Below are 15,950 nucleotides of genomic sequence, written 5' to 3'. Positions count from 1 at the left end.
AACTTACTACACTTGACACTTTTTGTGACATAATATCGTGTTTTTAATGAATGACTTCATCAAGACGTATTTTTAATGACAATGTACCATGATACGTTTTTCACCACATACTATACTATGACATTATGTCACATACTACGGCGTAACTTTAATGAACAATTATACTCAAACGTAGTTTTGACGACAGGTCACGAGACGTGACTTGTTAAAACGAAGCAGAAGCAAATCAACTGTTCGTCAACTTGCTGCTTCGTTAAATGACGGTCTGCTTCAAACTGCCCGGTTTGTTTTAACGTTAATGTGGTTCACGTTTAAAGCCTCGTGCGTGCGTCGCCCCCTCGTTTACGACAGTTTGCTGCTCACAACGCTTCACTTTAAGTTACTCGCCACCGGAGCGGAGCTTGACGTGCGCCTTTTGAGTCGTAATTACGCTGCTCAACTGTTCACAGAAGGACGAAGTCGAGAATATTGTTTACACCGTAATGAACAAATGCTTCAGACGCACCAGAAAACGGGGCAGTCAGTGAAGCCTCCTCTCGCTCAAAGGTCGCTGGACGCCGTCGGTTCGCGTTAAAACCTAAACGTGCGCGTGACCTCGTCCGGGGCGGAGCTCTGGTTCCGGTCCCGCTCGCTCTGATCGGGTCCACGTTGCGGTCATCAGGCGTTATCTGACCAGACGAGCTGTGATGAAGATGAAGATGATGAAGACCACAGTGGAATGAGGACAAAGCGCGCAGAGAAAACTTGGCCAAGTAAAACATTCATCGAGTCGTGGAAGTCGACGTAAAGAGACGGAAACAGGCGGAAAAGTTGAACAGTGGCTCAAAATCCACGAATTTGGGAACATTTACGACACCGGGTTAATCATTGACTGTCGCAGGCAGCAGCTGCACAGAGTCGCAGCGAGGAGCGGACGACACCATGCAGCGCGCCCGGGTTTGGAGGAACCTCGGCCCCCTTTGCTTGGCCGCGTGGAGCCGAACCCACAGCAGGGCAGCAGCGGCCAGACTGGACCTCAGCGGGATCTACCCGCCCATCGCCACGCCGTTCACCGCCGGGGAGGAAGTGGACCACCGCAAGCTGGAGGAAAACCTGCACAAATATGCCCAGATGCCGTTTAAAGGTCAGGCCCGGCGCGTGCACGAAGCAGCGGTTCGGACGTGCGTGGAAATTTGGAACGTTTAAGGGATCCACGGGTGCAAAGGTCACGCTCAGCGTTAGAACGTGCGGCTGCAGTGGAGCAGAATTCAGACGCATCAGTGCTTCGTTCGGTATAAACGACTTCAGAGGATGAAGAGGAGCGCAGGAACACGTCCCTTCATTCATTCATTCATTCATTCATTCATTCATTCATTCACCCTTCAATCGCTTCAGTCAGGATGTGGTTCTGGACGAACAGGCCCGTGGCTGTTTGTCGCCCTCTGCTGGTGTTTTACTGTAAACACACGACAATGTGCTCCGCATTTTAGAGAGTGAAACCACAAAACAGAAGGAGCTGCTCCGCGGTTCTGTGAAGACGTTCAGTTCGAGCTCATTAAAGCGGCCGTGTTTTGTGCTGCAGGTCTGGTGGTTCAAGGCTCCAACGGCGAGTACCCGTACCTGACGGAGGAGGAGCAGGTGGAGGTGGTGCGGGCGGTCAGACGCGCGCTGCCGCCGGGGAAGCTGCTCATGGCTGGATCAGGCTGCGAGTGTAGGTCCCTGCGTGCGCGTGCACGCGTGAGCGCGCGCGCAACCAGCATCATTACAGCAGCGTGCGTCTGCTGCTTCATCGGTAAAGTGATGCGGCTGTGGATCACGTCAGGCCCGTTGTGACGCCTGATGATGGAGCATCCACGCGGGTTCAGGCTGTTTAAACACTATTAAAGCCAGTCCTGCTTCTTCAGGCCTGAAGCCCATAGTGGACGTTCACAGGAAGCAGAGGTGACGTTAGCTCCTCGCCTCCGCTTCCCTCACGTCCGAGCACTTATTCATTCATACGAAGCTGTGGGTCCAGATTAGTTGTAAATCATCCTCCAGGGTCGGTTCTTCTGAGCATTTCTTTGCTTTTTTCACATTTCTTTCTGTTTCTGCTCTTTTATAAACTCTATAAAAACTGAGGCCAAGGTTGTTTTAGTGTGAAGCAGACGTAGTGAATGAACGCCTGTGCTGCAGTAAAACACGCCTGTGGTCACGAGTGACTCCGACCTTTCACTCGGCCTTTTCACACGTGCAGCTCCAGTGTGTGCTCCGTAGGAGTCCTCTGTCTCCTGTTTTCAGCCACCAGAGCCACGGTGCAGCTGACGGAGAAGATGGCGGCCGCGGGCGCCGACGCCGTGCTGGTTCTGACGCCCTGCTTCTACAAGGGCCGGATGGACGGCTGCGCGCTGGTCCAGCACTACACCAAGGTCAGACTGACGCTCACTCACACGCGGCCCAGCAGCCAAGACGTGAACCGGCCCGCGTCTCGCTGCAGGTGGCCGACTGCAGCCCGGTGCCGGTGGTTCTGTACAACGTTCCGGCCAACACGGGTCTGGATCTGCCGCTGGAGGCGGTGGTGCATCTGTCGCAGCATCCCAACATCGTGGGCTGCAAGGACAGCGGAGGAGACGTAAGAAAGAGTGGAAGCTGCCAACGCTTCACCCAGAAAAGCAAACTGTGAAAATGAAATTAACTTGATAAGGAGGGAAAAATACCAGGCCTGTCCTGAGGGTGGCGCCAGAGTCAAGGCCAAGATGCTGCCATAGACGAGAACTTCAGTCTCAGCTCGGCATTAAATTAACGTTCACGTCCGACAGCTGCTGAATACGGGCAGCATCAGTAAAACATGTGCAGTGTTAAGAAACTAAAATAAGACATAAAAGAAAGAAAAAATAAAATCTGAACGAGGCAATAAAAGAGCTAAAACCAGTAGCAACGTATAAACTGTAAGAAGCGTTATGCTGCATGAGAGCTTTGTCTGTACATTAGCCTTCAGCTGCTCAGGAACAAAGCACCATGAAATGATGGCTGCTCTAAATAACAGGGAAATCATGGCTGTGGTTGGGCTTCGACTGAACTGGCTGCTGCAGTAAAAGTGTGGCGACAGTTTAAGAAGTGTGAGTTTTATTCAGCAGACTTGACGGTCGAAGAGGAAAAAAAGCTGCGTTTCCTCTTGTCGAGCTCTTAATACCTTTTCATCTGTGTGGGAAGTGTTTGTGAGAAGTTGCAAATGGATTTCTGATTTGGGAAATAACATGTTTGTCCACTTGTTGGGAGACAGAAGCGTGGGTGTAGTTCAAGCACGGAGCGGCCGGCGCCGCCGTGGGCGTCGAGAGGCCAAACGCGCAGCGCGAGGGGGATGGGTCCGTTTGAGGAAGTCGGGTCGCAGAGAAACCACTCCGGCGCCAAGACGAGCACAGATTTGCCACAACGTTTGCTGCATTACTCTATCAAACAGACTTGAGCGTGAGTGGATTTGACTTTGGCGTGAGCGTTGTGTCCAAGGCTAAATGTGCCGCCTTTGGTTGTGTCTTCAGGGAAAAAGGCCACACGTTACACAAAGCAGCAAACGGGAGCGTCTCCTGAAGGCGACGACGAGGAGCTGCAGCAGACGTGCAGGAGTCAAGTGAGCAGCGAGGCCGTGTTTAGCTGGGGGGGTCCAATAGCTAGGGGGGGTCCAGTAGTAAGAGGGGGGTCCAGTAGCTGGGGGGGGTCCAGTAGCTGGGGGGGGGGGTCCAGTAGCTGGGGGGGGTCCAAGCCGGTTAGCTGGGGGGGGGTCCAGTAGTAAGAGGGGGGGGGTCCAGTAGCTGGGGGGGTCCAGGAGCGAGGGGGGGCCGTGTCCCTGGGTTCAGGCGGTTAGCTGCAGTAGTGGGGGGGGTCCAGTAGCGGGTGAGGGGGGGTCCACTCACGTTCATGGCCGACCTTCGCGGCCGCTTTAACGTTGCGTCGCTGGCGGCTCCACCTCCGCTCTCAGACTCGGCTCCACCTGTGTGATGAGTCCTCACCGTTATCTCTCACGCTCTAATTGAAATAATTACACCTGGTATTTATAGGCTGAACACACCTGCAGAAGTAGTCATGAATACTGTCAGTCACACCGACTCCAACAGTCGTGTCCTTAAAAGCACCACGCGGGTAAAACGACAGGTGGAATGAATGGAGAGACGCTGCCTCCACGTTCGCTCCACTTCCAACAACTCGTCTGATTCTTTCAGCGCTGACGTTTTGTTACGACCCCGTTACGACGCGTCCACCGCAGCAGCTGCGGGCGTGCGATTTCCCAGCACTCAGTGAAAGCGTCATGATGCTGAGAAGCTCAATTATCAAAGTGGAAGTATTATATTGCGTTTGTATCACATTGGACCCAATAAAGTGACCACTGAGTGTAGATGGTTTTTACGTTCTTAGATATTTTATTACATTTTATATTTCTAAAATCATGAAAAACAACGAATAAACAACGGCTGCTTTGAGTTTTCGTGGCAGGACGAGTTTGACTCCTGTTCATGAACACTGGGAATCAGAGGTTGACGTCTGTTCCATTCCGTCCCGTGTCTTCGTGTTAAGATTCAAATGACTCAGAAAAGTTCCACTGGTCTTTGTTCAGTTTCCCTCAGTTTTAAGCGAAAACCAAGCGTGTGTGGAGAGGACGGATCAGCTGATCGCAGCCTGGAGGATCCGTCCTCTGGGGAGCGAGAGCGACTCCTTCACTGTCTCATATTGTTGCTGTTTGACAGACAGAGATGCAGGTTCCTCCAGCGCTCTACGGGCCGGGTCGTCCCCGGCAACCGGCGCTGGCGTCGGGTGAGTGATTTCCGTGGCACCTGCTCGGACAGCAGCTCCGCCGCAGAGCGATAATAGCCGTGGCTCTCGGGCTCTCAGGGACCAGCAGGAGCTCGGGCACCGTGATTGACTGACTGATCAATTACAGCCCTGCACGTTTGAAATGACTGATACGAGGACGCTGATTGACAGCGGCTCTAAGAATAGAGGCTCTGCGCTAACGGCGCGGAGGCTGAAACCAGAGGCTGCAGGTTTTCCCTGCGGGGTTTTCAGCAGAGCATTAGTCGAGTCCTCTCATCGTCCCTTTGAACGCGTCACACTTATTTGGGTTTGCTGCTTCGCATCCAGATTGACGAAAGAGAATTAAGAGGTGCAGCGAAATAGGAAGCTCATCAACTATTCATGAGCCTCCTCCTCCTTTGAAGTTCATTCCTCTTTTTGTCTCACTCGGGACCTGTCTGTTTTTCCTCCTCCTCCTCTTCGGCATCACTTGAATGGTTCCCTCCCTCCAAAACCGGCTCCCTGCGAGCGGCCCGTGCTCATCTCAATTTGAGGGATTTGTTTACCTTGGGAGCTGTTGGGTTTGTCACCGTCTCCGGTGACGGTCTCCCCTGAGAACAGCTCAGCAGACGTGAGTCCTGACAGCAGGGATCAAAACAAAGCTGCTTTTTTACCTGCTTTCTCTTTTGTGCCTGTTCCTCAGATCACACGGATCGGCCTGATTGTTCACAAAACCCAAACGCAGGATTTCCAGGTGTTGGCAGGCTCAGCGGGGTTCCTCATGGCCGCCTATTGTGTGGGTAAGAAGTCGACAGCAGTGCTAATCGCCCCGTTGTTGCTCACAGGGAGGTTGGGAGCCTCCCCGAGCCCCAGGCTCCCGCTCCCCACGCTTTGTTTGCTTTTATCCAAAACCAAAGTGAGGAAATTGTCTTTTTGTCATCATTTATGTGGAGTCCCTGCTGCACAATCGCCCGTTTACAGAAAGGTCAGCGCCATGTTAATCAGTCTTTTCCACAGGAACACGCTCTCCCCTGTCTTTACCCACAAGCCCTTGCCTTCCAGATGTGGCTGCCTGCTCTCTGATGGGAGCTTGTTTCACCTCAGGCCACGTCTGAAAACGTCAGCAACAAGCTCTAAAAGTACTGATTATTCAAACCAACAGTCCGAAACACTGAAATGGAAACTCAGATTCGGAATCAGTTGAACGCTCGTGGAGCTGATGAGTCACGTTCTCCACCTCCAGCCAGATCTCTGCTCCCTGACACGTTCTCATCTCCACCGCCACAGTAATTGGCCGCGTGCGTCCGTGTGACTGACTGACAGTGAACGCAGCGCGAGGTGCTGCGTGGTGATTGATATGATAATGTGTGCACGCTGTGAGCACCTGTTGGAGTTTTGATGTCCAAACCCATGCTCCTCACGCCCCCCACGACGGCGCCGAGGGCCCAGCGCCACTCATGCAGGAGAAAGACGTGCCCAGTGCTGCTGCTGAGGCTGAGGCTGAGGCTGAAGCTGCTGAGGCTGCTGAGGCTGCTGAGGCTGAAGCTGCTGAGGCTGAAGCTGCTGAGGCTGAAGCTGAAGCTGAGGCTAAAGCTGAAGCTGCTGAAGCTGAGGCTGAAGCTGCTAAAGCTGAGGCTGAAGCTGCTGAGGCTGAAGCTGGGGCTGAAGCTGCTGAGGGTGAGGCTGAAGCTGCTGAAGCTGCTGAAGCTGCTGAGGCTGAAGCTGAAGCTGCTGAGGCTGAAGCTGGGGCTGAAGCTGCTGAGGGTGAGGGTGAAGCTGCTGAGGCTGAAGCTGAGGCTGAGGCTGAAGCTGAGGCCGAAGCTGCCGCTGAAGCTCAAGCCACACGTTTGCCTCAAAATATCCAATTTTTTTGCATATATCTCTTCTCACATGAGTCCTATTTCTGAAACATGGCAAAACCCAAGGCGCTAAATCATACATGCTCACAGTGAATTTTTTATCATGTTTACTGTGAGCCAGCATGAATTTAGTTAAAAGAGAGTTACAGTGAAACCCACAACGTCTGCTTTCACTCGATGAGAAACGAGGTGATGCATTAAAGATAGAACAATTTTGAGCTTCTCTGTTCACTGGAGACTGAAACTTACAGATGTATGAAAACAACAACTGAGCAGATGGATTCATTAGACAAACTTAGTTTAAAGTACAGACTACAGCTACAAGACGGGGCAGATTTTAGCTGGATTATTAATTACACATCATTTACTGGCGTCAGTAACGAAAGCTACAAAAAAATGGAAATCCTCCAGTAAATTTACTGTCTGTTAATTACTTAATTAATTACCGAAGTGACAGAAATAATGCGACTGAGAGCAGAGACCACGCGTTCAGAGACGTGACCTTCGATCAAGAATTGGCCGGGTTTGTTTCGTTAAACGGCAGCGTTTCAGTGTTTTCATGGTTTTATTGTTGGTTGATGACTGGTTTCGCGCCGCGTCGCTGTTCGTTAACGTCTCCATCGCTTTCGTTCGAGTCCAACCTTTGCGTCTGTGCGTCGGCAGCCACGCGCGAGCGCAGCAGAACAGACGTTCTACGTGGAACTCAAAGCAGCAGCGACTCGAGGCCGATGAGGCGTCGTGACGGGAGGCCGTGACATCGTGGTGTCTGGGAAAACGCACGTGAATCTGCCTCTGCAGAGAAAAGAGGAGCAGGCGCTGGAACGGCCAATGATGCCTGCATGCGCTGAACCGTGGGAGCAGCAGAGTGATGGATGGAAGAAGTGTCGATCTCAGGGACTGAATCGCTCTCCTCCGCTGCTCTGCTGGCGCAGGATGTTCTCTGACCTCGTGGGTCAAACGCGAGTGCTTCTTGTACTTTGCTATGAGGCATGTTAATGTCTGCAGTGAGTGCGCGCAGCATTTAGTATTCACAAAGTCCCACATGATGAGGAGAGGCTGCACAGAGCGAAGCCTCCAACCTCCACCAGGATCAGCTGCCGCGACGCGTCCCGTGGCCGAGAGCCGCCGTCTCTAATCACACAAAACTCACCGGTCCAGTCTGGAACTGGAGCAAAGATCTGAGGCAGGAAGTCGTAGAGCGACGGCACCTGCTCCGTGACGTCTGCGTCCTCGTCACAGGTTGTGACCTACTGTGGGTTTGATGACGGCGTCTGTTCCGTTAGAACCCCCACCGTCCAATCAGTGCCTGTTGCTCAGTCGCATGTTGAAGCTGCCGCTGAGCACCGCGTGCTTTGTGTGCAGGTGCGGTGGGCGGCGTGTGTGCGCTGGCCAACGTTCTGGGCCGGGAGCTGTGTGAGCTGCAGCGCCTGTGCTGGTTGGGACGCTGGGAGGAGGCCCGAGTCCTGCAGCAGCGCCTGATAGAACCCAACGCCGCCGTGAGTACCGCCGGTCAGACAGACGCACGGAAAGAGACCAGACAGACGCACGGAAAGAGACAGACTCATAAAAAGAAACAAAACAGACACAGAAAAAGAAAAAAGACAGACAGAAAAAAACAGACACAGAAATAGAAAAAAGACAGACACCAAAAAAGAAAAAAAGACAAACAGAAAATAACAGACAGACAAAGAAAAAGAAAAAAAGACAAACAGAAAATAACACACAGACACAGAAAAAGAAAAAAGACAGACACAAAAAAACAGAAACAGAAAAAGAAAAAAGACAGAAAAAAACAGACACAAAAAAAGAAACAAAACAGACACTGAAAAAGAAACAAGACAGACACAAAAAAACAGAAACAGAAAAAGAAACAAGACAGATAGAAAAAGAAAAAAAACAAACAGACAAAAAAAAGACAGACAGACAGACAGACAGACAGACAGACAGACAGACAGACAGACAGAGGCCCAGCAGCTCAAACTCCATTACAGCTCAGATAAAGTTAAATCAGTAGAAGCAGACTAGCAAACTAGCTTAAATCCACTTTAAACCACAGTTGTTTAAATGTGACCAGTTAGAACTGTTTATGTAGACGCGTTGTTTTCTGAGCATCGTTGCTGTTCTTATGAAGCACCTCGGCCTCTAAAGCTGAAAGAGAAGTTAAAGGCCTGCTGTTTGCTGCTATGAGCTGCAGGCTACGAGCCACGAGAAGGTGTGTTAAATGTCACAGCTGCAGCACATCCACCTCCACAGCTCCACCGCCACCGGACGCAGCTATCGATCACGTAACGCGTCTATTGATGACGCCTGGAGAGAGTGTGTGTGTGTGTGTGTGTGTGTGTGTGTGTGTGTGTGTGTGTGTGTGTGTGTGTGTGTGTGTGTGTGTGTGTGTGTGTGTGTGTGTGTGTGTGTGTGTGTGTGTGTGTGTGTGTGTGTGTGTGTGTGTGTGTGTGTGTGTGTGTGTGTGTGTGTGTGTGTGCGTGCGTGTACACGGCGGCTGACCGCGCTCTGCGTTGCTAGGTGACACGGAAGCTGGGAGTTCCCGCCCTCAAGCAGGCGATGGAGTGGTTCGGTTTCCATGGCGGCGCCTGTCGATCACCTCTGCAGCCGCTCACGGCGGCGGAAACGGAGCAGCTGAGGCGGGAGTTCGCGTCCAACGGCTGGCTGTGAGGAAGACGAGGAGGAAGAGCAGAGCCCGATCCATGGTGCCGGAGATGCTGTTCATTAGTCGTCCCTAGTTAACTACAAACCATGAGCTTTTATAAAGTAGCTGTGGGTCACAGAATCGATTTGGTGCTGATGGCGCTGAAACACGCTTTAAATGAAGTAATGAAGTTTGGAAGAAAGGTTAAAAACACATTTCCTCTGTTTCCTCTGATACTTTCACTGTAGTCACTTTTAGTGTGAAGCAAATAAAGGGCCTGAAGGCTCCGTCTCCACTGCCGTCCAGTTTAATAAAGGCCATGTGTCAGTGCAGGATCCGTTTCCTGGAGTCTGAGGTTCTGTCGGTTCTGCGCCGACAGCATTAGGCATCATCAGCATTAAGCTGCTGGTTAACGGATCAGCTGATGTCCCGGGTCACATACCGGGTCGACCCGTCCGGCCCGTCGGGTTGTGGTACCGAGACCATCGTGTGAAACGCGTTCTGCTGGTTTGAGGTGCAGTTTCTGTGAGTGGCCACTTGTAGGCGACGCGTCCCAGCGCCGCTCTGCCTCAGAGGCCACTGGATCCTCCTCACCAGCACCGTGGACCGGGCCGAGCAGGGTGCCGGCGAGGGAGGGGCGAGTCAGCAGGGGCGGAGGCCGCCGCTCTTCATCCTCCTCATCGGCTCCATCCGCTGACCGGTCTGTGCAGCAGGAACAGACCTGGATCAGACTGTAGAAACGGAACCAGCCGTAAAACCACTGACATCACCTCACGTTCCCACGACTTCTGAGAATGTGAATCAGTCCTCTGACCGACAGACATGAAAATCTAAAATCTGCAGCGCAGCCGCTTTAGACGGTTCTTGACCCACTTTCAGGGCTCAGTGACAGACGTCGGGAGGCGGCTGCTGTTCAGCCTGAAATATTCAACAGCCTGAACTTTCTGTGGCTGCGCTGCTGGATCAAGTGACAGCACCATCGCTTCAGCAGGTCAGAACCACTGATCCCGAACCACCTGGATCCGCTGTGGATCCGCTGGGCACCTCCTGAGGCCGCTGCCGGGAGCTGAGTGAAGGTGGGCATAACCTGATTAACAACTAGTTAAACTGGGCGTCGCAGATCTAAAATTAAGCCTAATTGAGCAGCTGCGTGACCTATTTCTCGCCTCAAAAGGAAACCGAGCTCAGAGGAGGAAGGCAAAAATCGCAGAATGTCCTTGTCGCTGCTTTGCGCTGCTGCACCTGCAGACGTGAGCTGAAGCTTCATGGCGTCAGCGCTGTTGGAGCACGAGGCCCATCCACGCTGAAGCGGTGCTGTTTGAGCTGCAGGCGCCGGATGGATCCGTTCAGAACCCGGCCGGGATCGGATCCGCTCGCTCACCGGACCACAACCTTTGAGCGCTGGATGGAGGAGATTCATGGAAGTGTGGCTTCTCCCGTGATGGGACTCGAGTGCTGAATATGTAGATCATGGCCTCACCCCTCCCCCTCCCCCATCCTCCCCTCCCCCGTCTCATTTTTTCGTGCCTCCAGGGGAGAAGGTGGGAGCATGTTAAGACGTTAAAATATATCCATAAAATGAATGTGTCCTGGACTTCAGATCAAGATGTGCTGTGATGAGTAGCCTGAGGAGCCTGGAATAAAGCCTTGATTTAATCGTAACACAACCAACATGTGGATCATACACACTTTACGATGTTTAATTATATTTTAAAATCAAACAGCAGCAGAGTCGCAGTGATTGTGTCACTCCATTTGTTTCTCTCTGCTCTGTTTTAATCTCACTCAGTCTGGACTCAGTGTGTGATTTAACCGGAGTTCATGAAATAAGTTTCAACTTTCTCATAATTCATTTTACTTTCACAGCATTTCTGCTGTGCTGAGCGTGTCGACCATGAGGCCTCTCCACAAATAGTTCTGTCAATTTAAAGCAGCGTTTTAACTTTCATATCTGGAGGATGATCAGAATCTGCTTCCTGTGAAACGTGCTACAAAACAAGTCTTAAATAACTGTCACTGGACCTGCAGCTCTGCAGTGACCGGAGGCTTTGGTCTGACGTCCGTCTAATCTCCCTCCTCTCATCTTTCACATGTGGCGGCTCAGAGCCGCTGAAATTTTTATTTAGCAGATGAATGCTCCTATTATCAGCCTCCCCCATCACACTCACACATGCATATTTACACTCAAACGCTGCAGAAGGTCCCAAACGTGCCGTTGTGCACGTCGGGAACCCAGAGCAATTAAAAGCAGCCAGAATCCATGCCGGCTCTGTGTTCCCGCCGTCCTTTCCCCCTCGTCCCGCCGCCGCCTTTCATTGCGTGCAGTTGCATGACAGCAGACGTCCCCGCTGTGCAGGACGCTCTTATCAGTATGCCGCGTGCACGTCCTCTCTAAACACGGCCAAAGCGTTTGGGAGCCGTGAAGCTTCGCTGATAAGATAACACACAAAGCCTCCTTCTCTTTAAGGAAAGTGTGAAATAGAAAATAGGAGATCCGTCCCCGTGGAATTAGATAGAAAGAGCAGCAGCAGAAGAGGAGCGATGGAAATCATATGCTCGGAAAATTAAATTTAAAAACAACAGAGTCTGATACCAAGCGTGAGATTAGGGGACGCAGGAATTCGTTTCTTTAGTGTAGGAACAAAAGAAAACACAGACACACACTCGCATACCTGCCACTCGCAGCGAGCTGCCTGAAGAATGTCTACAGAGCCTATTTAAATACTTTGCCATGGCAACAGGCTCCATGATTAGGGCCAAACAGGCAAAACTGCTGCAGCACTTGGGATTGAGATGATACAAATTAAGGGAACTCTGGTCGGTTGCCAAGGAGATGAAATAGGCGGCGGGGTTAAAGTCCAACCTAAACATACCTTAAAGCTATTTTAGTGACAGCGGAGCAGGGAGTGGGTGGGGGAGGGAGCGAGGGAGCGAGGGGGAGGGCGACCAGGGGGGTTCTGACAGCCCAGCTCCACAAATAATCGCTACACCTGCCGAGATGAGTGATCAGAGTTCAGAATCCTCCATATGTCTGAGTGAGTGTGTGCACGGATTTGTGGCGGTGCCGCTCGCGTCTCCCAGCGGGTCCTCGCACCCCGGCTCAGCAGGAGGAAGGAAAAGAGCCGCTCAGCTTCATGCATTTCCTTTATTTTTCCTCGTGAATTGTTTTTTGTCCATTTCAAAACACGTCACTTATTTAGCAGTAAATTCATAACAAACAACACGAGCGACATTATGGCTTTGTGACAACAACAGGCCTCAGGTTTCAGTGAGTTAAAGGTGCCAAAACAGGGGCCGAGCCCCGAGTGAAACAGACATTAGTAACAAAGGTCCCACCTTATCCCGGTTCAGACCGAGTCCGAGGCTGATAAACGCTCGGCGCCGTTTACGAGCTGAGCTCAGCCTGTAAAACGTGCCTCATCTGCACCTTTGATCCCAGCGTCTCATTGGAAGCTTCATGCAGGAAGGTGTGTTTTGGGAAACGCTTCCCAGTTGATCTGTTGAGACCATGAGACGTGGTTCAGCCTCTGGGAACAGACGGGGTTCCTGAAGCTGTGGGAGTCAGAGCTGCAGCTTCACCCAAGGCTCAGACAAGCAACACTCTGTTTACAGGAAGATGTCCACGAAGCGGCCAATCAGAACGCGGCAGGGACGCGTTCCACTGAAGCTGGAGGAGAGAGAGAATCTGCTCCTGCTCGGATTCATTAAGCAGCTCCTCAGACCCGGTGAACTCTGGATGAAGTGGGACCCGGTTCCTCTTCGTTACCTTTAGATTTGTCCTTTGTTTTCTAGATATTTCAATTCAGTTTAAACTGTGAAGGAAGCAGCTGCGGAGGCCTGCAGCGAGCGGTGGCGGTGAGTCAGCCGTGTCATTAGTCATCAGCATATAATCTCACCATATACTGGTCGACCACTGTCGTCCACCCACGCGCTGCCTCCGCCTGCTCATCATTAACCACAGAGACGATTACAAACAAAACAGCAACACCTGAAAAAGTTACAGCAGTGTTTAAAGTGTTCCACGCACAGAAGAAAGACTGAGCTCCTTACGTGTGTGTGTGTGTGTGTGTGTGTGTGTGTGTGTGTGTGTGTGTGGTTTTCTCTTCTGACTCCGTCGCCTGTTCAACAACAACCTCAGGACTGTCAAATGCTCTTTCCACATGTTTTAATTACAGCAGTGATTATGATAATGGATTTTGGTTTCGTTCGTGTCATACTTCAGGTCGACGCGAGCTCGACTGTGGGTGTTTGTGTGAACGAGTGTTACAGCTGAATGCTAATTAACCAATCAAAATACTCGTCAGTCTTCACATGTGTGACATAAGTGACACAAGTAAACAGCTGCTCTCCACAGAATCAGGCTTCGGCTAAAAATCTAAATTTACATTCAACCTAAGATTTAAGAGAAAATAAACAGAGACCAGGGGCCAGAATCCACACAAAGACTCCTACGCCGCAAACGCTTCATATATGTATGTTTTAACATACAAATATGTTCATTCATTTAAATCAAATGCATATTTCATTATTCAAACAACTGATGTGTTGTGGTGTTTCTACATCCATTTGTGTAAATCATCTGTGTCTCTGTTGAAGGCCTGGCCCCTGGTGTAACAGTCAAACAGCCTGGAGGAACAAATCACAAGTTCTGTTAAAATGCCCCATGAAGGCATCATGTCTCCTGCTCTAAAGTCACCGTTAAAACAGAATTCACGTCCAGGGTTTATGTTTATGCTGGACGATCAATAACCATTTCACAGAATCAGAGGTTTCATAGTGACGGCGGCTGCTGACGTTACGTTGATGGGTTGAAATTAGGCCACGTGCGACACAGACGTGGGGTCAAAGGTCAAGGTGACGTGGTCTCTGTCACTCTGTGAATTCAGTCTGAACAAACGGCCCTAAACTCCAACTGAGGCATAAAAGCACAAACAGTAATTGTGTTTGATACGACCCAATATCACAAATCAGAAATGCCTCAGGACTCCAGAGCCGCTGCAGCGCGACTCCAGCACCTCGGCCTGACATTTTATTGATATTTGATCCAGTCAAACGAGGACCAGTGGCTGAGAAGCGTTACTGTGGTGGTCTGTCAGAATCTCTGGCCTGAGCGGAGGCCGAGCACCAGCAGCATCCTGCTGCTGCAGCCGCTGCCTCTGAAGGAAGAACTTGACATTTTAGAGGATGTGTTCATTTGCTTTCTTGTGGAGAGCAGGCAATTAGTAAACACGGTCTCATTTCCCAAATGTTACAGCCTGACGCCTTCAGGCTACAACCAATTTGCATGAATTGAAGACATCTTATGTTTGTCCTGTTTCATCTTATTCAACAGCCTTGAATTCTATCGCTAACATTTGTAAACGGCAGCTGCATCCTCTGTGTATCATTAAGATTTATTTTGCTCCTTTGATTCTAAATTTAAATTTGCAGCTTCTTCTCGTCGTCTGACGTGGTTTTGATCGGCTGTCTCATTTAAAGCCTGTGTGAATTCTGTCTTAAGGCGGATTCAAACCAGGAGCCGGTCGCATCGACGGGACGCTGCTGTGGTAAAGTTAATGTCAAACGGCAACTTTTCAAGTTGGGATTTAAGGTTTAAAGGGTTTTGTGATCCATCAAGTGTTGTCAACACAGCACAGAAAACAGTTATATCAGCAGGTTTTTCTTTTTTTAGTAATAACACAGTGTCAAAACTGACAAATTACCAAAGTACAAGACAAAACTCAAGCAGCTAACGGCAACAGTCATCACCACTTAACAGCGTCTCAGGTCCCAGATCCAATTAGGAGGTGTGAGATGTCGGTCAGTGGGGAAGACGTCAGCCCCTCAACCTCATCCTCCATGACTCCAGCTCACACGCGGTTAACTGCACGGTACGACTACGGCACACACACGGAACGTAGGGACCGGGCCGGCACCAGCACCAGCTCGGCACCGGCACCAGCACAGCACCGGCCCGGCACACACACGGAACGTAGGGACCGGCCCGGCACCAGCTCGGCACCGGCACCAGCACGGCACCGGCACCAGCACCAGCACAGCACCGGCCCGGCACCAACTCGGCACCGGCACCAGCACGGCACCGGCCCGGCACCAGCTCGGCACCGGCACCAGCACGGCACCGGCACCAGCACGGCACCGGCACCAGCTCGGCACCGGCCCGGCACCGGCACCAGCTCGGCACCAGCTCGGCACCGGCCCGGCACACACACGGAACGTAGGGACCGGGCTGGTGCCGTGCTGTGCCGGTGCACACAAACACACAGAACTTAGGGGACGGCACGGCACCGGCCCGGCACAGCACCAGCACACACACAGAACTTAGGTACCGGACCGGCACCGGCACCGGCATCCGCATTCTCTTTGTGGTGAATGTTTATACACAAACATGAAATATTAAAAGTGACATCATTATTCAGAGGTGTGAAGAAACAAGCTGCATAAAGTGGAGAGTGTTTGTGTCTCCCTGGTAAAAAATGTGCCAAGTGGAAATTTCATTACAAAAACACACAAACCATAAAAAGTAAGCGCTGAATCCTGACATCGAGTTAAAGCACGTTATGGATCCCTGCTAAAAACTACGATCACTTCTCTTCTCGAGTATTTCTCTAATGAAAAGAATTTGTAAAATGGAACCCTCCAAACTCAGGCGCCGCCCGTTTCGTCACAGGAACCTCTTCACCGGCTTTTCATTTCTGGACGTAAACCAG

At 51.2% G+C, this 15,950-nt stretch overlaps 1 protein-coding gene across 1 annotated transcript; it reads left to right on the top strand.

Annotated features, from left to right (window-relative positions):
- The first annotated feature begins 35 nt into the window (after nt 1-35).
- hoga1 (4-hydroxy-2-oxoglutarate aldolase 1) lies at nt 36-9,539 on the top strand. The gene is made up of 7 exons (XM_029160472.3): nt 36-1,123; nt 1,562-1,690; nt 2,257-2,384; nt 2,453-2,587; nt 5,444-5,540; nt 7,962-8,095; nt 9,120-9,539. Exons 1-7 carry the CDS (start codon nt 922-924, stop codon nt 9,267-9,269), a joined length of 975 nt encoding a protein of 324 aa, XP_029016305.1. The 5' UTR covers nt 36-921; the 3' UTR covers nt 9,270-9,539.
- Nucleotides 9,540-15,950: the final 6,411 nt, after the last annotated feature.

The sequence above is a fragment of the Betta splendens genome, chromosome 1 (genome assembly GCF_900634795.4).
Source record: "Betta splendens chromosome 1, fBetSpl5.4, whole genome shotgun sequence".
In the NCBI taxonomy this organism is placed as follows: domain Eukaryota; kingdom Metazoa; phylum Chordata; class Actinopteri; order Anabantiformes; family Osphronemidae; genus Betta; species Betta splendens.
The sequence above is the reverse complement of the archived record's forward strand: the minus strand, read 5'-3'. Positions and strand labels throughout refer to the sequence as shown.